The 24,551-nt window shown below is 41.5% G+C and overlaps 1 protein-coding gene across 1 annotated transcript; it reads right to left on the bottom strand.

Moving 5' to 3' along the window:
• Window positions 1–10,933: 10,933 nt before the first annotated feature.
• On the bottom strand, window positions 10,934–17,512 carry LOC129399560 (lipocalin Cav p 2.0101-like). Its single transcript, XM_055119694.1, has 6 exons — window positions 17,427–17,512; window positions 16,559–16,701; window positions 14,651–14,724; window positions 12,542–12,652; window positions 11,142–11,252; window positions 10,934–10,950 (listed from the first exon to the last, which is right to left on the bottom strand). The coding sequence occupies exons 1-6, from the start codon at window positions 17,484–17,486 to the stop codon at window positions 10,934–10,936; spliced, it is 516 nt and encodes a 171-aa protein (XP_054975669.1). The 5' UTR covers window positions 17,487–17,512.
• Between the last annotated feature and the right edge of the window lie 7,039 nt (window positions 17,513–24,551).

The raw sequence follows: 24,551 nt of genomic DNA, 5'->3' as shown, positions 1-24,551 counted from the left end.
AGAGGGCGTTTGCCTTTCACGTTGTCGACCCAGTTTCGATCCCAAGTACCTCTCGGAGAGTGCGGCAAGCTAAAGAGAGTTTCTTGCCCACATAGCTGAGCCTGGCATGCTCCACATGGCATATTTGATATGCCCAAAACAGTCACAACAAGTCTCACCATGGAGACGTGACTGGTGCCCGCTCGTGCAAATTGATGAGCAACAGAATGACAGTGACACAGTGACAGTGGTACCCTGGAAAAATAAAATAGGTCACAGACACCTGTAAGCTCCAAAAATGCACCAGGCCAGAATACAGTAAGACTGAGTAGGGTTTTTAGAGGTAGAATTAACCATGCCAAAAACTGAGTGGAAACGTTCAGGATTTGACCTTTGAAGGATGCCTTTGGGTAGCGATGTGAAATATCCCAGGACTTGCTCTAGGAACCTGTGTATGCTGGCATGCTCACTTGGTATCCTCCTTGAGATCTCTGTCAGCAATGACTCACCTTTGGGACCCCTGGGAGGGGCACAGGGAGGGAGTGATATTGTATCCAAAAAATGGACAGCCTTGAGTAGACGGGGCCATCTGGTCGTCCATATAAGGGCGACTGTAGCCCGTTCTGAGTATTGGGACGCATTGTAATGACTGTCTTCCTTCCCTTCTTTCCTGCCAATTGCAGTAAGACCTGGCCATGAACCCACTGACGCCGATCGCAAAATGTACAGAAACTTGGTAAAGGAACACGGTATTCCCATAAAAAACATCTTTCCTCTCCAATCCGCAGGTAAAATTCATTATTTGCTCTTCTCGGGTATAAAAGTGGCCATCCTGAAATTTTATCCAGGAACGCTTCTTTGTCAAGTGTCTCTTGGACACTTTGTTTCTGAAAAAAATAATAATCTTGGACCAATGTAGTGCTTAGAAATGTTGTATCTATCAGCTATTGTTTTGAACGTTCTATTCATTGTCTTCCACAGATACCTGCCCTCAGTAAGGACACTTGTTGGGTGAGTGATGACCTGGTATCCCCTGATATTTTAAGAAGTCAGGATATCTTTGGGAGGGGTTACCGTTTCAAAAATCAGATATATCTCGGGGTTGGAGAGATAGCAGAGCGGGTAGGGCGTTTGCCTTGCACACGGCTGACCCGGGTTCAAATCCCAGCATCCCATATGGCCCCCTGAGCACGGCCAGGGGTAATTCCTGAGTGCAGAGCCAGGAGTAAGCCCTGTGCATCGCCAGGTGTGACCCAAAAAGCAAAAAAAAAAAAATCAGATATATCTCTTCTGATGAAAGGGTGGGTAATGGTGTTGATCTACACACGTGCATGAATGTGGGTTTGAATACTGCTCCACGTTAACTATGAAAAAAAATCATAGGGTGGGATCCTATATTTTGAGGACAAAGGTTTTTCTAATTGATGAAGCTTTGAACTCTGAATGAGGATTAACCCCGTGGATTCCAGTGACTGAAAAACATAATGCAAATTCTTAGAATGATCATGAGATTTAAGGAAGTCTCATAGGTCCTAAGTGGTGAGTCACGACCTTTGTGTTGCATATTCTCTGCACCGAATTTGGTCCTTGAGCACAGCCAAGTGAGGTCCAATATTCCCAGCCCCCACGAAATAATGAAGAATTGAAATCTTATAAGTCACACACTTGAAGAATACACTTCCCTATGTCCTACAGCCATGAACACATTTCTACCTTACATACTTGATGTAAGACCAAATAGAAGATTATTCACTGCTATAGGTATCATAACAGTGAAGTTCTTACCCTGAATAGCACAGATTAAGTTTCATGCAACAAATTCTACAGAAATATTTCTCTTACATATTACATTGATAACTGTCTTTCCCCATCCCAAAAGTGTTTACCGTGATGGTACCCTTGCAACCAATTCTAATTTTTTATTAATGTTTTAATTTTTGTAGACATCTCCAGATCATGATGAGAGAAAGCAGCAGCATCTCAGATACCCTAATCATGAGTCAAATTGTAATTCCTTCTTTCCCAGTATCATCATGACCTCAGTCCATGTTTTTCTCTTCCTTCATTTCCCACACGCTGTTGTATCCCATTGGATGCCTAAATTAATAAAGTGATTATTCTATGCACAAAGCTGTGTTTGATGCAAAGACTCTTATTGTAAAGCAAAGGAATTCCTACTTGGATAGGAGGATTCAGGCAATTAGTACTCCAATGAAATTGAAATTCAGCCTTGGTAGGCAAAGAGAAAAATTTTTGGAAGTATCTTGTTCAGGGGGGGTGTTGAATAAGACAAACTGTCTTTCAGATGATACTATTGCAACTTATTGATTAGATTACTAATTGATTGGTTATCCCATGCACGTCTGATGAAGGATAAGACAAAGTGATGAGACCATATCTAAAGTCTATTGTTCTGACTTCCCAGCGAATGCCAAAACATATGTCAAACACTGCGTGTGTGAGCAGCATTAGCTGTGGGGTAGGAGAGAGAAGGATAGGATATAATAGCAGACTACATGATATGGCTAGTGTAGCAATTTTGCGGAATCAGTACTCTCTACACATTTCCACTGGGACTGGACAGATACTCCAGTGCATAGGAAAGTTCATTTGTAGGGGACATTTACCTCCTTAACTGAACTCTATCAAGAGATGTGTGGTGTGGTCATTTTTCCCTGAGAAATATCCACAGGTTTCTGTCAAACTACTTCAATGGATGAACATGGGGAGTCTTACTCTGAGCGTCAGAGGGAGAGGGAGTGACATCAAATGACAGCATTCATTGGTGTGAGATAAAAACCAGAGTGTGAGAAAAATACCCAAAGATGGTGGGAACAAAGGCCAGAAGAACTGGTCCCTGATTGGAAGCTGTCCACAGGCAGTGCTGGGGATAAGGCAGTTGGGATAGAGAAGGATCCACTATGACGATGGCAGTTGTAAAGGATCACTCTGCACAAGAACTGCTTGGTGAGAGATGGTAAACGGACAGACGTAACAACTTTTTACTACCTGTTTGGTGTAGGTGAAAGAAAAAAAGAAAAAACAAGACAAAAATGAAAATTTTATTTTTTTCATGGGAAAATTACCGTTCTAACAGCAGAATCAGGCTGATAAAATGAGTTGGTTTTACTTTACACGTCTCCCTACTGGTGGTGGGAAATGGTCACTGGTGGAGGGATGGGCACTCAATCATTGTATGACTGAAACATAAGCATGAAAACCTGTAAGTCTGTCACTTAGTCTCACAGTGATTCACTAATAAAATAAAAATTAAAAATAAAGTATCATGCATGGTGTTGGCCACTGAATCGGATGAGAACCTGTGAAAGAGGGTGAGGTGGTCTGTGGTCTCTGCAATGTCACAGATAGAAGGAGGAAACATCAAATGAGAAGAAGTCAGAGCTGTAGACAGTGGGAGGTGGGGGAGGCAGGGCGCGGTGGGGTACTAGACACCTGTCCCAGTCAAGGGGTCTGGATATGTCAAATCCAGAATGACAAGGAAAGGGCCAAAAGAAAGCCAGGGGAATTATTATTATGATTATTGATTATTATCTTGCCCACTCCCCTAGCTGTCTTCCCCGGGGCCCCTCAGAGCAGATGGGCTCCAGCTTCCCTCCCCACCCTGAGCAGAGATCCTGGCGGCCAAAGACCACCGGAGCCTAGCCACAGCCATGCTCAAGGCCCCTCTCCACATGTTCAGACAAGCCTCACGCATGAAGGTACCGCAGAGGAACCCAGGTGTGTGTAATCCCATCAACGGCCAACATCCAGCGACTTAAAAGCAAGCTCCCAAGGCCCGTAGGTCCGCGTTGTGGCTGCATGATATCTTGTATCCTACTTCCCACTCTGGGAGAAACTAGCAAGCTACTGGGAGTTTCCTGCCTACATGAGACAGCCTTGGAAGCTTCCCATGGTGTATTCATATGCAAAAGCCAGTAGCAAGCTGGGTCTCATTCCCCTGACCCTAAATGAGCCTCCAGTGAGGCATTGTTGGGAGGGCCAAGTGGAGACAGGATTCTAAGATCTCAGAGATAGGACGAATGGAGAGGTTACTGAGCCCACTCGAGAAATCGATGATCAACGGGATTTCGAGATTAATAATCGTGATTATTGATTATTATTATTGTGATGAGGAACAGTAACAATTTATCATTATGATTAATATAAACACTGAGACAAGGAACAGAGAAAGAATTTATCATTATTATTACTATTAATAATAATCATCCCATTGATCATTGATATTCTCCAGCGGTCTCAGTAATGTCTCCATTCATTCTAGTCCTGAGATTTTAGCAGCCTCTCTCTACTCGTCCTTCCCAACAGTTTTGCATTGGAGGTTCTTTCAGAGTCCGGGAAATGAGGCCTATCATTGTTATTGGTTTTGGCATAAGAGTGCGCCACGGGGAATTTGCCAGCTCTCACATATGGGCAGGAAACTCTGAGTAGCTTCTCAGGTTCTTCCAGAGGGAGAACTGGGCTATAAGATATCCAGGAGCTTTGTTTTATAGTCTCTGGATGTTGGGCATTGATGGGATTACATGGCGCTGAGGGCAGTTTCTGGGTGTGACGACCTGGCTACTGGAAAATGGTGGAGAATGGAAAATTATTATCACTGTATCACTGTCATCTTCTTTCTAATCGATTTGCTTGATCAGGCACCAGCAATATCTTCATTGTGAGACTCGTTGTGACTGTTTTTGGCATGACAAATACATCATGGGTAGCTCTCCAGGCTCTGCTATTTGGGCGGGATATTCTTGGTACATTGCTGGGTTCTCCAAGAGGGAGGAAGGAATCGAACTCGGGTATGCTGCGTTCTAGGCAAATGCCCTTTAGTAGTTTCAGTGATTGCCTTGCCCGCGACCCACCGGGTGAAAGATTCCCAGCATGCCATGTGGTCCCCAGAGCACCACCAGGAGTTATTCTTGAATGCATGAGCCAGGAGTGTACCCTGAGCATCGCAGAGTGTGACCCAAAAGAAAAAAAGAAAAACAAAAAACAAAACTTGGAGAACAAAATCAACCATTCTGCCCTATTAAACCTTGGAACAGAAATCTTGACTTGGAAAATTATTATATTATTGATTATTATTATTATTGAGATGAGAAACAAAAAGAATGGAATATAATTCACTATATCAGTGTATCACTGTCATCCCGTTGTTCCTTTGTTGATTCTTATTGAGACGAGGAACAGAGTATAAATTACTTATTGTCATTGATTATTATTGTTATTATTGATTATTATTGCACTGGAGCGATAGCATAGCAAGTAGGGCATTTGCCTTGCTTGTGGCCGACCCTGTTTTCGGTTCCTCCGTCCCTTTCAGAGACTCTGGCAAGTTCCTGAGAGTATCCTGCCCGTAGGGCAGAGCCTGGCAAACTCCCCATGGCATATTCGACATGCCAAATACAGTCACAACAAGTCTCACCATGGAGACATTATTGGTTCCCGCTCAAGCAAATCAATGAGCAATGGGATGACAGGGCTACAGTGCTATTGATTATTATTGAGATAAGGAACATACAAATAAATAATTATTTTTATTATTATAGAGGTGAGAAACAGAGTAAGAATTGATTATTTTTATTGTTGTTATTATTGAGATGAAGATCAGAGTAAGAATTGATTATTACTATAATTATTGATTATTATTATTAAGAGGAGGAACAGAATACCCATCCGATAAAGGGTTGATAACAAGGATATACAATGCACTGGTTGAACTCCACAAGAAGAAAACTGTCGACCGGATCAAAAAATGGGGTGATGAAATGAACAGAAGCTTTCCTAAAGAAGAAATCCGAATGGCTCAGAGGCACATGAGAAAATGTTCAACATCACTAATCATCAGGGAAATGCAGATCAAAACAACCATGAGATATCATCGCACACCACAGAGACTGGCCCACATCCCAAAAAACAAAAGCAACCGGTGTTGGCGTGGATGCGGGGAGAAAGGGACTCTTCTTCACTGCTGGTGGGAATGCCGACTGGTTCAGCCCTTTTGGAAAACAATATGGACGATTCTCAAAAAATTAGAAATTGAGCTCCCATTTGACCCAGCAATACCACTCCTGGGAATATATCCCGGAGAGGCAAAACGGTATAGTAGAGATGACATCTGCATTTCCATGTTCATTGCCCCTCTGTTCACAATAGCCACAATATGGAAAAAACCAGAGTGCCCGAAAACAGATGACTGGTTAAAGAAACTCTGGTACATCTACACAATGGAATACTATGCAGCTGTCAGAAAACATGAAGTCATGAAATTTGCATATAAATGGATCAACATGGAAAGTATCAGGTTGAGTGAAATGAGTCAGAAAGAAAGAGACAGACATAGAAAGATCGCACTCATATGTGGAATATAATGTAACTGAGAAGGACAAGTTGGCAACGATGCAACTTCTGGCAGATATCTCTCTGGACTTAGTTACTAAAATACTAAATTACAGAAACCCAAAACTGAGAGGCCACTAAGTGTGGTCACTCGACCTCATACGTCTTCATCCTCAGCAATGGAAAACAAATTATCTAATGCTTCCTTTTCAGCAGGTCTGACTTTAGGGGAGAGACTCTCCAAACAATAATAGTGAGTTTTGTTGAAATATTGTATGCAATCAAAATGAAAGTAAAGTGAAATTTATTAGTTACACAGGCGGGGGGCTAAGGGTGGGGGGGCTAGGGCCGTGGGGGGGTTAGGGGTGTGGGGGTGCGGGGTGGAGCTATACTGGGATTCTTGGTGGTGGAATATGAGCACTGCTGAAGGGATGGGTATTCGAGCATTGTATAACTGAGATTTAAACCGGAAAACTTTGTAACTTTCCACACGGTGACTCAATGAAAAATTTAAAAAAAAATAAATAAAATAAAATAAAATAATTTACAATTATTAATATTGACTATTGATACTGAGACAAGGAATAGAGGAACAGAGTATGAATTGATTATTATTATTATTGATTATTGTTACTGAGGCAAGGCACAGTGTAAGAATTGAGTATTATTATTACTGAGATGAGGAATAGAGTAAGAATTTATTATTGTTTTTATTTATTTTGGGCTGTAGCAATAGCACAGCGTGTAGGGCATTTGCCTTGCATGTGGCCGACCCCAGTTTGGTCCCTCTCATGGAGAGCTCTGAAAGGCACTGAGAGTACCCTGCCCTCCTGACAGAGCCTGCTGAGCTCCCCATGGCGTATTCAATATGCCAAAAACAGTAACAACAAGTCTCACAATGGAGACATTATGGTGCCCACTGGAGCAAATTGATGAACAACCTTGTGGCCGCTACTGTGGCCACACGACCTCATAGCTCTTCATTCTCAGCAATGAAAAACAAATTATCAAGTGTTTTTTTTTCCTGCAGGTCCAAATCTGGTGGGGGGTGAGCTCCAAAAATAATAGTGAGTTTTTTGTTTGTATGTAATCAAAGTAAAAAGAAAGTAAAGTGAAATTTATCAGCTACACAAGCGGCATTGGGGGCTGGAGGGCTGGGGGGTGGGAGGAATTTTACTGTGGTTCTTGATGGTGGAATATGTGCACTGGTGATGGAATCAGTGTTCGAGCATTATGAAATTGATAATTATGAAATTAAGCCTGAAAGCTTTGTAACTGTCCACATGGTGATTCAATTAAAAAATGAAAAAAAAGGGGGTTCACAATGATTGTCTTAGGAAGTGTGGAGACAGGCATAATTCATAAGGAAGCAGGGAGGGAGGGAGGGAGGGATAGAGAGAAGAAGGAAGGAAGGAAGGAAGGAAGGAAGGAAGGAAGGAAGGAAGGAAGGAAGGAAGGAAGGAAGGAAGAAAGGAAGGAAGGAAGGAAGGAAGGAAGGAAGGAAGGAAGGAAGGAAGGAAGGAAGGAAGGAAGGAAGGAAGGAAGGACGAAAGAAAGATGTGTGGGATAGGAGCGATCCTGGTAAGGCTTTGAAGGGAAATCAAACTATAGATGAATGGGTGATTAGACTTTAAAATTGCTTTACAACAGGTGCTTGTTTGAATCAAAATACCATTGATCATTAAACTTCGGATAAACTTTAATTCCTGAAACGGTTTTGAATCATTGTGAAACGTCACCATCATATTCTGGACACCTTTCCGGACTTAGCTAGTTCCGTGGGCAAGACCAACACTCATCATCACATGGGCATTGAATTATATCTTTCATCCTTTTGATGACAAGGGAATTATTTGCTTAGATAATTTGGGTGTTTGTGCCTTGTCATTATTTAAATTTTAATATACTTTTGGGTGCAGGGAGATGCCTTTATATGGCCAACCCAGGATTGATTCCCAGTACCCCATTTGATTCCTGGGGCACTGCCGGGAATGCTCCCTGAGCACAGAGCCAGGACTCCAGCCCTGGGCTCCTTCAGATATGACCCATAAACCAAAAAAATAAAACAAGCACATTAATGAAATTGTGAGGAGTGTTCTTGTCAAAGGAAGTGAAAAAATAAAATTTTCCATTTAAATCATTACGTGTATGTAGTTACGGTCGTGTTACAGTTTATGGCCCTGATCCACTACATATCTGAAACCCATCCCCACCAGCGGGAAATTTATGAAGATGGGTAAAGGAAGACCAACTAGTTTTATCAGCCTGATACTCCTGTTAGAATGGCAATTTTCCCAAGGGAAAGACAACAATTTACTTTTTTTTCCTTTTCTCTTTTTGCTTTAACCACACGAGACAGGTACTATATATATATATATATATATATATATATATATATATATATATATATATATCCCTTTGCCAACTCTCAGCACGCAGTTCTTGTGCAGAGTGATTCTTTACAACTGACTTCATCATGGTGGTTCCTTCTCTATCCCAACTGCATTATCCAAGCCTTGCCTCTGGAGAGCTTCCAACCATGGACCAGTTCTCCTGGCCCTTCTTCCCACCATCCTGGGTATTTTTCTCACACTCCAGTTTTATTTCCCACCAATGAATTCAGTCATTTGACGTGGGTCCCTCTTCCTCTGACTCACTCAGCGTAAGACTCTCCAGGTTCATCCATTGAATTAGTTTGACAGAAATCTTTGGATTTGTCTCAGAAAATAATGCCCACTCCACACATCTATTGATAGAGTTCAGTTAAGGGGGTAAATGTCCCCTATAAATGAACTTCGCAAGCAGGTCATTGGGCGTTCTGTCCTGTTGCAGGCAGACCATTGGTCTACGCACATGCCTCATTAAATTTTGTCCCCCTGCTCTTTTCTAGGTACTCCATGCTTTGGAGCTTTTCTATTTGAGATGTGCCCCGGCTTAGTTTAGGATGCTGACATGATTTATAACCTCCCTCAAATTTCAGCCACTTTCCTACTTTCAGTGAGAAACCTGTCATACAAAAACTAACAAATATTGGGGAAGAGATTTAAGTGAAAACGTTGGGTTTTTCTGGGAGGAGGGTCACAACCAGTGATTCCCTGGGGCTGCTCCTGGCTTTGAACTCGAGAATTACTCTTGGTGGTGCTTGGAGGAACACATGTGATGCCGGGGATTGAACCCTGGTCTGCCACGTGCAAGGCAAAAGCCCATCGCACTGGACTGTCTCTCTGGTTCCAAGTGGAAATGTTTTGTGAGTAGAGATTCCTCTAAATTACAACATTGGCCATATCATGTTGTTTTCTATTATATCGTATCCTTCTCCCTCTTAACCGCCAGCTAATGCTGCTCACACAAAGTGTTTGACACTAGCTAGGAAGTCAGAAGAAAGGCCTTTAGATATGGTCTCATCACTTTCTTCTATCCTTCATATGACATGCATGGGATATCCAATCAATCAGAAATCTAATCAATAACATGCAAAAATATCATCCGCGAGAGAGTTTATCTTATTTCTTCCAACCCGAAATAGACATTTTAAAAAGCATTCCATATGCCTACCAAGACCAAATTTCAATTTCAATGGACACCTCATTGACTGAATTCTCCTATTCAAGTAGGTATTTCTGTGCTTTACAAACAAGAGTCTTTGCATCAAACACAGCTTTGTGCATAGAATAATCAGTTTATTAATTTAGGCATCCAATGGGATACAATGGCGTGTGGGAAACGAAGAAAGAGAAAAACATGGACTGAGGTCATGATGATAGTGGGAAAGAAGGAATTACAATTTGAGTGATGATTCGGGTATCTGAGATGCTGCTGCGTTCTGTCATCATGATCTGGAGATGTCTACAAAAATTAAAACATTAAGAAACAACATTTTGAGTAGGTTCCAAAGGGGTCCATCATGCTAAACACATTGGAAAGGAGGTGAGGCAGTTATCAATGTAATCTATAAGAGAAATGTTACTGTAGAATTTTTTTCATGAAGCCTAATATGTGATATTCAGGGTAAGAACTTGACTGCTAGGATACGTGTAGCAGTGACTGATCTTCTATGAGGTCTTACACCAAGTATGTAAGGTAGAAATGTGTTCATGGCTGTAGGACAGAGGGAATTGAACTCTGCAAGTGTGTGACTTACAGGGCTTCTTTTCTTTAGTATTTCTTGGGAGCTTGGAGTAATTGGACCTCACTTGGCTGTGCTCAAGGACCAGAGGCGGTCACAGATTATCTAACACAAGGGGCGCCACACACCACAACGGACCATGAGTCTTTCTCGAATCTCATGACTATTATAAAAGAGTTTGCATTAGAGTTCGCGGTCACTGGAATACACGGAGTGAATTCTCATTCAAAGCTCGATGCTTCATCCATTTGAAATAACTTTTGTCCGCAAAATGTTGAATCCCAGCCAACGGTATGGTTACATGGTGAGCCGGACCACGATTTAATCCCACACTCGTGCACGTGTCTATATCATCGCATTTGCCCACCCTTTCATCAGAGGAGTTGCATCTTATTTTTGAAATGGATACCCCTCCCAAAGACATCATGACTGCTTAAAATATCAGGAGATTCAATGTCATCACTCACCCAACAGGTCTTCTTACTGAGGGCAGGGATCTGTGGAAGACAATGAATAGAGCGTTCACAACAAGAGCTGATTCATTCAACATTTCTAAGCACTGCATTAGACAAAGATTATTATTTTTTTCAGAACCCAGGTGTCCAAAGGACACTTGATAAGAAGCTTTCTTGGATAAAATTTCATGATGGCCACTTTTGTACCCGAGAAGAGCAAATAATGAATTTACCTTTAAATTCGACAAGCATGACGTTTTCTGCGGGAATACCGTTTTCCTTTACCAATTTAGCGTACATTTCGTGGGCTTCATGGGCGTTAGTGTGGTCATAGCCAGGTCTTACTGCAATTGGCAGAAAAGAAGGGAAGAAAGACCGTCATGAGTGTGCATCCAATAATCAGAACGGGCTACAGTCACCCCTATATAGACAGGCGGATGTCCCCCTCTTCTCCAGGCTGTCCATTTTTTTGGAAACAACATCACTCCCTCCTGAGCCTCTCCCCTGGTTCCAAACAGGTGAGTCATTGCTGACAGAGATCTCAAGAGGGATACGAAGTGATCATACCAGCATTACACAGGTTTCTAGTGCAAATCCTAGGATATTTCACATCGCTACCCAAAAGCACCCTTCAAATGTCAAGTTCTGAAGGTTTCCTACTCAATTTTTGGCAGGGTTGACCCTAACTCTGAAAAACCCTACACAGTCTTATGTATGCTGTCCTGGTGCATTTTTGGAGCTGAAAGTTATCTGTCACCTACTTTCTTCTTTCCTGGGTACCACTGTCACTGTATCACTGTCATTCTATTGCTCCTCAACTTCCTCGAGCGGGCACCAGCCTCATCTTCATGGTGAGACTTGTTGTGCTTTTTTTGGCATATCAAGTACACCACGTGGAGCTTTTCAAGCTCTGCTATATGGGCAAGATACTCTTGATAGCTTGCCGTGCTCATCGAGAGGGACGGAGGGATCAAACCCAAGTCGATCAAGTGCAATGCAAACGCCCTCCTCTCTGTTCTTTTCTTCCAGCCCAGAAATAAGATACCCATTCTCAAATGAGTGTTGAGAGAATGAGTGCAAGCTGGAGTTTAGTCCTATGCCAAGTTCCGAACCTGTAATCTTACATTCTACAGATGGCTACACTTTCTAGTATTCTGGAAACTTCAGGCATGGAAAGAAAATTCTGGGAACTTTGCACTAGTCCCCATCTCATTAGATTGCGTGAAACCAGCTACCCAGTAACAGAGCATCGGAATGAGTTTGACGTTATTGGCATGTGAGCAGATTCAACTCATACTCGACTCAACTGCCGACTGCAATCAATAGGCATTTGTATAAATATATCGCAGATTTTCGTAGATTTTCATAAATATCAAAAATGTATCATAGATTTTGCCTACACTGCTACATAATTCATGATATGTTAATTTGCTGAATTCAAAACTTGATGTACCTGAGTGAGAGAATACAATCATTTCAGTCAGTGGACAATGCATTCTGGGATTGGAGTAAAGGACACTCCAGAACTCCAGAAAGTATGTTTTTTTTTTCATAATGAATGTATGTAATTTTTCCATAAGTAACCTCTATGTGTCAAAACAATCACTGATTCTACTCAGAATAAGAGACATACTTGCAGCTACAACCATATGTGTGACGGTTCCGTTTTCATCGGTGTTCCGGATACACATCATCAACACGTTCTCAGATTGATAACAGAAATTGAAGCGATTTTGTCCTGAGACTGTGGAAGAGAGAGAGAGAGAGACAAATGGCACATGTGTCTCAAGCTTATGTGAACAATCCTTTTCAAAACAGAATCGTTTTGTTAAAGGATCACTGGATTGTGTCACTGTCACTATGATCCCGTTTTTCACCAGTAACATCACCGTTGTGAGACTTGTTGTGACTGTTTTGGGCATATTAAATACACAATGGGTAGTTTGCCAGGATCTACTGTGTGGATGCGATACTCTCGGTAGCTTGCGGGGCTCTTCAAGAGGGGCAGAGGAATTGAACACTGGTCGGTTCTGTGTAAGTCGAATGTGCTACGGCTGTGCTCTCGCACCAGCCCATTGGAATGTGTGGTCAAGTAAATATGTTGAAATAAATTGACTGTTTTTTTCTGTTGGATTTGGGTGATAGCCAGTGGTGCTCAGGCTTTTTATACGTTCTGGTGCTCAGGGATTACAGGGAACAACTCTCAGCGGACGATTTGTGGTGCCGAAATTATATCTGGGGTCACTTATCTGGAAGGCCAGCCTACGCTACACCAAAGAATATGTGCAACTATTGTCATCTGACAAAAGAAAAATCTACCGTTTCCTTATTTTGACCTAGAGTGGAAATTTAATTTTTGCCAAGTGAGAGTCTGTTTCCCAAGGTCGTGTTTATAATAAGTTGTAGATCTGATGGAATAATAACAAGTCCAGAAATCCAGAAAAGCTCTTAAAGGGCATGAACTTAACATATATATAAAGTTATATATATAGTTATATATATAGTTATATATATAAAGATAAATATATGTATATACATACATATATATATATATGTACACACACACAACTCTCAAGATCCCAGCAAGCTACCAAGAGTATCTCACCCGCACAGTCAGATCCTATCAAGCTCCCCGTGACATATTCGATATGCCGAAACAATAAAGATAAGTCTCCTTCCCCTGACCCTGAAAGGAGCTCCAATCATTGGGAAGAACGACTAAGTAGAGGCTTCTTAAATCTTTGGGCTGGCCGTTGAGAAAACAATATGGACGCTGTCAAAAAATTAGAAACTGAGCTCCCATTTGACCCAGCAATATAACTGCTGGGAATGTATCCCAGAGAAGCATAAAAGTATAGTCGCATGACATCTGCACTTACCTGTTCATCACAGCACTATTTCCAATAGCTAGAATCTGGGAAAAAAACCAGTGCCTGAGAACAGATGACTGGTTAAAGAAGAAACTGGTATAGCTACACAATGGAATACTATGCAGCAGTTAGAATAGAGGAAGTCATTCTTTGCATATAAGTGGATCAACATGGAAAGTATCATGCTAAATGAAATGAGTCAGAGAGAGAGAGACAGAGATAGAAATATCGCACTCATCTGTGGAATATAAAATAACAGAGTAGGAGACTAACACCCAAGAATAGTAGAGATAAGTACCCGGAGGTTGGGTCCACGGTCTGGAAGCCAGCCTCACATGCTGGGGGGAAAGGCAGCTCAGAGAGAGAAGGGAACACCAAGTTAAATGTGGTTGGATATCCTGCTCAGGAAGGGAGATGCGTGTTGAAAGTTGACTAGACACCGAACACGATGGCCACTCAATACCCCTATTGCAAATCAAAACACCCAAAAAGAAAGAGAGAACAAAAGGGAATACCCTGCCACAGAGCAGTAGGCATGGATGGGATTGGCGGGTGGGAGGGATACTGGGATCATTGGTGGTGGGGAATGGGCACTGGTGGAGGGATTGGTTTTTGAACATTGTATGAGGGAAACACAAGTACGAAAATGTGTAAATCTGCAACTGTACCCTCATGGTGATCCACTAATTAAAATATAGATATATAAATTTGAAATTAAATAAAATCTCAGGGCTGGCAGGAATAGACACTGTACAGGTGCCCGCTCGAGTCAATAGGAAAACAGCAGGATGACAGTGATACATTGACACTTAATAAAATAAAAAAAAATTACAAAAAGACTAGTCCATCATCCAGGAAGAACAAAGACTCACAAGCAGCAGTGTATCCTTCAGATCCAGGTGCTCTGTCTCCGACTACTGTGAACTTTTCACACACTCCATTGTTTCTGAAAACCAAATCAATAAAAAGGTCGGTGATTCCTCCCATACTCCCCACGGCGGCAGCGCTTCTGTCAGCCGGATGAAGAAAGTATGGCAAGGACACACACATGACTGAGGTCCAAGAGGATGTCAAGTCCTGCCTCTAGGGAGAAACCTCTGGACACGGGCATGCCGAGTGGATTGCGTCAGAGAGGAAGAAAGAGAGAGAAAGAGAGAGAGGGAAAGAACATCCAGAAGGATCTTTCACAGATATGTGGGAGCATCGTAGGGGGATAAACGTTTCCTGTATAAAAAACATCGTAGGGGTTGGAGCTTCCGAAAAGGGCCTGATGAGGTTCTTGGTATGAGACCAACATCCCTATCAGTGTGCCCTGACATCTGTGACCTCAATACGTTCAAGCGATGTTCCCAGATTATGCTGTCACGTTAGCTTTGTTTTCTCTTTAGTAATCTATCCTGATTTCAGGTATTTCCAATGTCATAATGACACCGAATTCACAATGCTCTTGAATCATCTCTCTCTCTTTGCATATGGACTTTTCTCTCTGATCTTCGATTCTCCACATCAATAACTCGGTTGCTGTTTGCTGACGAAACATCACACTTGGGTAGAACTATCTCTCACTGCATGTCTATGGTTTAGTTATCAGTGTTCTACATAAAATTCATCATGCCTGGTAATCTATAACCAAAACAACAATAAAGGCACTGATAGCTCAGTGGTCAAGATCTGGATATTTATTGTCATTATCTGATTCTCATATTTTGCAAGTGGAAAAATAGGTTCCGAAAATATTCAACACGTTGTGTGGAACCATAAGTTTATGACTGAGTCTAACATCAAAAATATTAGCTGTGGTGGTGGATCGGGGGCTAGAGTGATAGCATAGGGGGGAGGGTGTTTGCCTTGCACGCGCCCAACCCGGGTTCAAATCCCAGCATCCCATATGGTCCCCTGAGCACCGCCGCGGGTGATTCCTGAGTGCAGAGCCAGGAGTAACCCCTGTGCATCGCCAGGTGTGACCCAAAAACAAAAAAAAAAAAAAACTGAAAAAAATATTAGTGGATAACCCTTTACGCCCTTGTATAAATTAAATATGAAATACTGTTTCTAAAAAATTCAGAATCTGTTACATGAACTGCAATGATCAATCGATGATATCATGGTTCTTAGACTCTCAAGGAAAACTTCTCCGAAACTTTTTTTTAATTCTGTCATTGACAATGCAGTTCAAACAGCAGATGTTTGAACATTCTGGAAACTTAGGGCACCCACTGGATAACTTCTCTGAATCAAGTTCAGAGACTCAAATTCCTGAGAATTCAGATAGGCCACTAACCACCCTGCATCAGTAAGAGCAAGACTCAACAGGTGTTCATGAAGTTAAGAAGTGTGTTACTTGGGGCTGGAGCGATAGCACAGCGGTAAGGGTGTTTGCCTTGCACCGCCTGACCTGGGTTCGATTCCCAGCATCCCATCAGGTCCCCTGAGCAGCACCAGGAGTCAATTCTGAGTGCATGAGCCAAGACAAATACCTGTGCAATGCTGGGTGTGACCTCAAATGCAAAAGAAAAGAAAAGAAAAGAAAAGAAAAGAAAAGAAAAGAAAAGAAAAGGAAAGGTAAGGAAAGAAAAGAAAAGAAAAGAGAAAAGAAGAGAAGAGAAAAGAAAGACAAGAAAGGAGAAGGAAAGAAAAGAAAAGAAAAGAAAAGAAAAGAAAAGAAAAGAAAAGAAAAGAAAAGAAAAGAAAAGAAAAGAAAAGAAAAGAAAAGAAAAGAAAAGAAAAGAAAAGAAAAGAAAAGAAAATGTGTGACTTAGGTGCAGGGAAATGTCACTTACTTCACCCAGAAAGTCAAGTTGACAGAGTTACAGTGTCTGTTTTTGCACTCGATGTCTCTCAAGAACCCTCTGAGTGGCCCATTTTCTTCCACCTTCTCTTTATTGTCGGCGGCTAGAGCGATAGTCTGCCACTTACCCGTGTTCTGGAAAGAAAAGTTCCAATGAAGAAGGACAATCACACTTTTCACTTTTCTCATAAACGCCCATCCTCAACTATTCTTGTACTTCATTGAACACTGGGGGGAAAATGCAGATTGTTTAATCGGACCAAGCCAAGTAGTGATCTATTAGGTATTGGGTAGAATAACAGAAACAAGGGTTGATAGGATAGAAATGAGATTTATAGAATTGTAAAAACAAGAATTGGAAACTCTCAATTATACAAACACCAGGTTCTTGAAATTGAAAAAAAAAGTAAAAAAATAAAATGTTCACTCATATACCATAAAAACATCCAGGATGTCGGAAATTAACACTGGATTACTTTTCATTGGACTGCAAATGAAAATATAAAGGAAACCCCTTTCTTCCAGACAGAAAGGAATAATGTCGAGAGACAGAAGAGAGTGTTTGATTGCGATCAGATCCATGGATCAATATGTGTATCAAGTGTTCAGCACCGAGGCTAGAGAGATAGTACGGTGCTAGGTTGCTTGCTAGTCCTGGAATGTCCTGGGTCAATCCCTGGCATCCCAAATGTGCCTGAATTCCACCAACAGTGAGTCCTTGCTCAGAGACAGGAGTAAGCCCGAAGCCCTGCAAGGTGTGCCCCCCATAACAAAAAAAGTACAAACTAGAGTGCGGGATAAACACATACACACACACACACTCACACACACACACACACACATCAGATCTTCCCTGATACCTTCCAGTGCAATTTGGCAGAGGCCACGGCCACGAACAGAGCCAGGAGTACAAGTTTCATCTTGCCGATGTCTTGGGGTACTTCTTTCAGAGAAGTGGGAAAGGCAGGATGTAGACACTGCAAAGGTGTTGGGCTTTTTATAGCACTGCTCTGTGGGCCTGACGCAGAACAGACCATGGTCGGCGGTGATCCGCCACGGAGGATTACGCGTATGGACATATCCGGCTGGTGTTCAAGACAGCTGTCAAGCCATAATGACATTTGTTTTAAGGGAAGCTTAGTTGGAGTGGACAGCTGACCTTTAGATTCAAGGCCAGAGCAAAGAAGAGACAGACAATCACGTCTTCTAGGGAGGTGACATTCATTTCTCTTTTTCCTTATCCTGATTTCCACTTGGGCCGCATACTCCAAGAATGGTGTTCCTACTCTGAACCTAGTTTGCATGGCCCAGATAGACCTACCTGCATTTTCCAAACACAAAAGGTGTTTTGATGCAATTATTTTGGGTATCGTTACCCTCATCGAATGATATCCGTTTGATCTATTTTTAATTAAATCTACCTATTTAAATCTAGTAAACTGTGGCACAAAACAACCCCCCCAAAAATGTTTCCCATATCATTTTGATATTTCTCTCTCAAATCCATCTCGAAAATTTCATTTCAAAAGAAGTGCACCATGAACCTCCCCAAAATGATTCGCACTCAGGGCTCGGTCATGATATTAAAATTTCTGAACTTATATTTAGGATTGTTTAATCTCTACCTTGAGTTCATTAGTTTGTATGAAGGTTACACACAATTTTTTTACAATTTTGTTTATCTTTCAAATCAGATTGGATTGGGCCGTCTTTGTTTGCAGGAACTGTGATAGGCCTCTTATCTTTGCAATGTTGCTCTACAAAGATCCACTGTCCTTCTGAACTAATTGTAATCAGGAGAAAGAGTTGATCTTAAAGATACAATTGTCAGGCAAACATGAAATAAAGCCCTACCTAAAATTGATGGCCAGGACTGGGTAGGCTCACTCTAACAACAATGCATATTAGTTATTCACAAAGACGAAAAATTAAAGGCAAGTGTGTTGGATAAAAAAATACCCATAAAGTAAAATAATTAGTTGGCGGCACTCTCTACGGAATCTGCCTCTCTCCTCTCTATTTGACCCCATGTCCGGGCTACTGAATTAACAATTTTTAAAACATTGAAAACTAGTCATATGTCGCAGGGACAGTGAAGAAACTTTGAACAATTTGTGAGACAGTCATGCAGTAAGGGATGATGTAGTTTGCCATCTTCGTTGAGTTTTTGCTAATCCTGCCTCCTAACAGAAAATCTACCATATGTCTACAGCCCCAGCACCCAACACTGATATATCTGACACATTTTCTCATTCTGCATTTCTTTATGTCTTTTTTTAAATTCGAGTATGTGCATTTTCTAGCTTCTTCCATTGGGTATTATATTTTTGATGGTTTTCTCCATTGTGTGTCTACTTTTATCAACTGCTGATTAACATGATATGAGTACAGTACCTTCCTTTACTTAAATATGAGTCACTGTCTTTTCACGGACAAATCTCCTTCACGGTATCACGTGAGTGTAGAGTTATGACTGAGTTTCTGGGGTCCAAGTGCTGAGGAGCTCATGCATTCCGATCAGCGGCATAGGAAAACTCTTCTTATGCCTCCAAATCCTTGTTTACCTTGTGTGTGGTTGAAATTTTTCAAGAGATGATCCCTAATATGTCTGGGCGACCTCTCTGTTATTTTCAAATGTTAATTTCAGGAATAACTAGGATTTTTTGCGTATTTTGTTTCCAACGATGTGCTTTCCGTGAGCAGTGGGACAGCTCACCCTTTGTCCTTTCTACTTGGACTGGGATTATTATGGAGCTCAGAGATTAATGCACAGACTTTGGATTCAATTCCTTCCCCAGAGTGTATTCTTACGAAAACATCCCTCCCATGTCTGCATCATTATTTTCAAAACTCCGTTGTTCATTGTTCTTTATTGAGGTTGCTGCTTGGTGGTGTATGTACAGAAGGGTCAGACCTAAGAAGGACCTTTAAGATAAGTATCCCTGCTTCCTCTTGTTGCGAAAAAGGATTCTGGAGGGGCTCGAGCAATGGTGGTTGCCTTTTTACTTTCCCCTTCTAGAACAAGGCCTCCCACTCAGATGTTACTTTTATCCTTATGTGAAGTCTTGTGTTTTACTGTCCTACTATTTGTTAAAAAAACAAAAGTGACCGGTGTTGATGCGGATGTGGGGACACAGGGACTCATATTCACTGCTGGTGGGAATGCTGACTTGTTCAGCCCTTTTGGAAAACAATATGGACAATTCTAAAAAAATGAGAAATTGAGCTCCCATTACACCCAGCAATACAACTCCTGGGAATATGTCCTGGAGAGGCAAAAAGGTATAGTAGAAATGACATCTGCAGAGGCATTCTGGTGAGCAATGCGGCCCGGACAATGCTCCGGACCTGAATCGGGTCCAGCAACACCGGGGGGCCAGAAGGAGGAGGTGCCGCCAGCACACCTTCTCCAGATGGAGCCCTGGTGACACTGAGCAGCAATTAACACAGCTCCAGGATTCAGGACTGGGACACATCCGAGCCGCGGGGGGGCACTGGAGTGGTGCGGCGCCAGCCCAAAACTCCAAGTGGTCCCGGCCTCCGGAAGTCATGCCCTCGGCCCACTCTCACCGCCATCTTGCCACAATCCACATCCAACTGGCAGGCATTCTGGTGAGCAATGCGGCCCGGCCAATGCTCCGGACCCGATCGGGGCCAGCAACACCAGGGGGACGGAAGGAGGAGGTGCCGCCAGCACAGCTTCTCCAGATGGAGCCCTGGCGACACTGAGCAGCAAATAACACGGCTCCAGGATCGGGACTGGGACACATCTGAGATGTGCATCCGGCTACCGTGCCTTGCGACCTTTTCTAAAACCTGAAAACATACAATCTTTTAATGGAAAACTAATTATCAAATGCCTCCTTATTAGGGTTATCTTGTTTGGGGATAGAACTCCCACAACAATAGTGAGTTTTGTGTTGAAATACGGATCATAATCAAGGTGAAGAGAAAATGAAGTGAAATTCATCAGTTATACAGTTGGGGTGGGGGGTGGGGGGTATACCGGGGATTTTGGTGGTGGAATATGGGCACTGGTGAAGCGATGGTGTTTGAATATTGTATAACTGAGACATAAACCTGAGAACTCTGTAACTTTCCACATATGATAAAATTTAAAAAAAAATAAAAATTAAAAAAAATTTTTTAAAAAAAGAAATGACATCTGCCTTTCTATGATCATTGCAGCACTGTTTACAATAGCCACCATCTGGAAAAAATCGGAGTGCCCAAAAACAGATGAAAGGTTAAAGAAATTTTGGTACATCTATACAATAGAATGCTATGCAGCACTTAGGAGAGATGAAGTCATGAAATTTGCGTATAATTGGAACAACATGGAAACTATCATATTGAGTGAAAAGAGTCAGAAAGAAAGGACATAGGTAGATTGCACTCCTATGTGGAATATAATGTAGCAGAGAGGCACGAGCTTATAATGATGCAACTTCTGGCAGAAATTTCTTTGGAATTAGTTACTAAATAATAAAATACCGAAATCCAAAACCTCAAAGCAACTATTGTGGCCACAAGACCTCATATCTCTTCATTCCTAGCAATGGAAAACAAATAATCAAAATCTTCCATTCCAGCATGTCGACCTTCGATGGGGAATTTCAAAACAATAATAGTGAGTCTTTTGTTGAATGTCCTCAAAGTAAAGAGAGAGTAATGTGAAATTTATCAGCTACACAGGAGGTGTGGGAATCTGGGAGAAGCTGGGGGGTAGGGGTTGTGTTACTCTGGTTCATGGTGGTGGAATATGTGCACTAGTGAAGGGATAGTTGTTTGAGCATTGTGTAAATGAGACTTAAGCCGGAAAGATTTGTAACTTTCCACATGGTGATTCAATAAAAAATAATAAAAAAATTTTAAAAAAAGAATTGATTATTTTTTTTAAAGAAATATTTTATTGAACCACCGTGAAAACAAGAAAAAAATACAAAGCTTTCAGGTTCAAGTCACAGTCAAATACTGATTAAACCAACATCCCTTCACCAGTGCACCCGTTCCACCACCAAGAACTCCAATAGACCCCCCTCCCACCCCACCCTCCATCTAAGTAGCTAATGATATTCCCATTATTCTCTATATATATTGAGTACATTTCATATTTCCATACAGAACTCACTATTATTGATTGGAAATTTTCCCCAACAATCAGGCCTGCTGAATAGGCATCATCTAATAATTTCTCTTCATTGGTAAGAGTGAAGACTTTGAGTCTGCGCGGCCACGATAGCGGCCGCGCGGTTTTGGGTTTCTAATATTTTAGCTCAGTTCACAGTCAAAATGGATGGCTGCAAGAATCCGCTCTGGTGCCAAAATGGGTTAGAGGACCTCAGAAGAATTGATTATTTTTATTAGTGACTTTTATTACTGAGAAGAGCAACAGTAAGTATTGATTGTTATTATTGACTCATATTAGACAAGGATCAGAAGAAGAATTTATTAAGATTACTACAATTATTTTTACTGACTATTATTATTGAGATGAGGAACAGTAAAAAGATGAGACTCTCTGCGTGTAGCTTTGAAACAAGTGAATCTCATACAATCTCCATTGCCCACCCAGGTGAACTCTCTGTGTTTGAGTATATATAGTAAAACTGTTTAAAAACAAGTGTATAGAGTATATATATTGACTATTTAAAAAGAAATTATATATATATACAGAGAGAAAGAGAGCAAAAAAGGTAGACAGAGAGACAGACAGAGAGAGAGAGAGAGAGAGAGGGGGGGGGGGAAAATCCATTGTTATTTAAAGCCAGGTAATTTTCTCTAGAGGATTATTAGATGAAATATCAAGCTGTTGATATAATCTCTTTGAAAAATATTCTTTAACTTCCCCATGATGCAGAGACCAGAATGATCTCCCTGTATTATCTATTTGGTATGGGTGAGGAAATACCTACAGGTGAGACTCTCATCAGCCCAACCCCTAGACATGTTTGGAAGGCTTCCTTCTCAGCCCTGCACAGTACTGAAGACATGTGGGGACTCGGTGAAAGATAAAACATAGATTGTGATGGCCACCACACACGGGGATTAAACAGGGGGCGCAATATTGAGAGATGGTGTCAGAGCTCTGGGAACTACAAGAGAACAAAATGCGAAAAATAAAAGAGAAATATTATTATCAAGTAAAGAGTCTTTCTCTCTGCAGTTCAATGAAGAATTTCATTGAAGAAGAACAATCAAGATCATTATTCTACGGCAATGATCACGCACAAAATATGATACGGTTTGCCTCCCTTCCAGTATGAGGTCAATTCAATGCAAATTTCCTTGCCAATTGGCTAGACCATCCTTGCTGGATCAATGATCCTTTCTCTCAAAATGACAATGGAAAATATGAGAGTGGAGAAAACCAAGATTTCAAGGAGTAAAGTGGCAAAAGTATGCATGCTGCTATCATAAGACTAATAAGGAAGAACACGGAGCTGAAGGTGTCTGCTTGGCTTCAACACCCATTAAAGAAGAACCCATAATAGACAGATATTCGTCTTTCTCCCTGCAAGGTTTTAAGGATTGGGGCATATTGACCGCTTGGAGATTAAGATTGAGCTCATGAATATAGATCTATTGATGAACAGATTCCCCTAACACTAACAGGGAAACTTAAGCTAAAATAATCACTTTCTATGTTCATTGCAGCACTGTTAACAATAGCCAGAATCTGGAAAAAACCAAAGTGCCCCAAAACAGATGACTGGTTAAAGAAACTCTGGTACATCTACACAGTGGAATACTATGTAGCCGTCAGAAAACATGAAGTCATGAAATTTGCATATAAATGGATCAACATGGAAAGTATCATGTTGAGTGAAATGAGTCAGAAAGAAAGAGACAGACATAGGAAGATTGCACTCATATGTGGAATATAATGTAACATAGAAGTACAAGTTGGCAATGATGCAACTTCTGGCAGATATCTCTCTGGACTTAGTTACTAAAATACTAAAATACAGAAACCCAAAACCGAGAGGCCGCTAAGTGTAGTCACTCGACGTTATACCTCTTCATTCTCAGCAATGGAAAACAAATTATCTAATGCTTCCTTTTCAGAAGGTCTGACTTTAGGGGAGAGACTCTCCAAACAATAATAGTGAGTTTTGTTGAAATATTGAATGCAATCAAAGTGAAAGTAAAGTGAAATTTATTAGTTACACAGGCAGGGGAGCTAAGAGTGGGGGGCTAGGGGTCTGGGGGGTTTGGGGTGTGGGGGTTGGGTTGGAGCTATACTGGGATCCTTGGAGGTGGAATATGTGAACTGGTGAATGGATGGGTAATCGAGCATTGTATAACTGATATTTAAACATGAAAACTTTGTAACTTTCCACATGGTGACTCAATAAAAAAAATTTTTAAAAAATCACTTTCTTGCCATTAAAAAAGGAAAAGAAGTGTCGTTTCAGGAAGGAGGGAGGAACACTGAGATGGTCAGTGATGGCACCCAACACTCAGATGTCCAGGGATGACGTGTGGGTTTCTTAGGAAACGTAAAGCCCTGAAATTCAATAGCTATTTGGGGAAGGTGCCTCCACAAGCTCTGTGAGAGAACCATACTAGGTCATGTTCTAGTCTATTCCAAAACAATTGCGAATCTATGTGATGTTTTTCAAAATGCAGGAAAACACTGGCCTACAGATGAAGATCCAAAAAGCATGTCCCACGTAAAACCACATTCACCCACTACAGAAAACCGCGATGTAGGTCTGACCCTTCCCTTCATACACCACTAAGCAGAAACCTCATAAAGAACAAAGAGCACCGGCGTTTTGAAAATAACGATGCAGGGAGGCGGAGGAATTTTTCATAAGCATCCTCTCTGGGGAAGGAATTGAATCCAAAGTCCGTGCACTAATCTCTGAGCTCCATAATAATCCCAGTCCAAGTAGAACAGACCAAGGGTGACCTGTCCCACTGCCCACTAAATGCACATCTTTGGGAACAAAATACGCAAATATCCTTGAGTCATTCCG

The sequence above is a fragment of the Sorex araneus genome, chromosome X (genome assembly GCF_027595985.1).
Source record: "Sorex araneus isolate mSorAra2 chromosome X, mSorAra2.pri, whole genome shotgun sequence".
NCBI classification, from domain to species: Eukaryota; Metazoa; Chordata; class Mammalia; order Eulipotyphla; family Soricidae; genus Sorex; species Sorex araneus.
The sequence above is the reverse complement of the archived record's forward strand: the minus strand, read 5'-3'. Positions and strand labels throughout refer to the sequence as shown.

Bases quoted from the DNA above. Each gene is read 5' to 3' on its own strand.
- LOC129399560 (XM_055119694.1), bottom strand. From the start codon at position 17,486: ATGAAACTTGTACTCCTGGCTCTGTTCGTGGCCGTGGCCTCTGCCAAA. The intron at 14,725-16,558 runs GTAAGTGACATT...TTTGGTTTTCAG, and splicing joins AACTTGACTTTCTGGGTGAA to AAACAATGGAGTGTGTGAAA. The intron at 11,253-12,541 runs GTATGTCTCTTA...TGCCAATTGCAG, and splicing joins ACATATGGTTGTAGCTGCAA to TAAGACCTGGCTATGACCAC.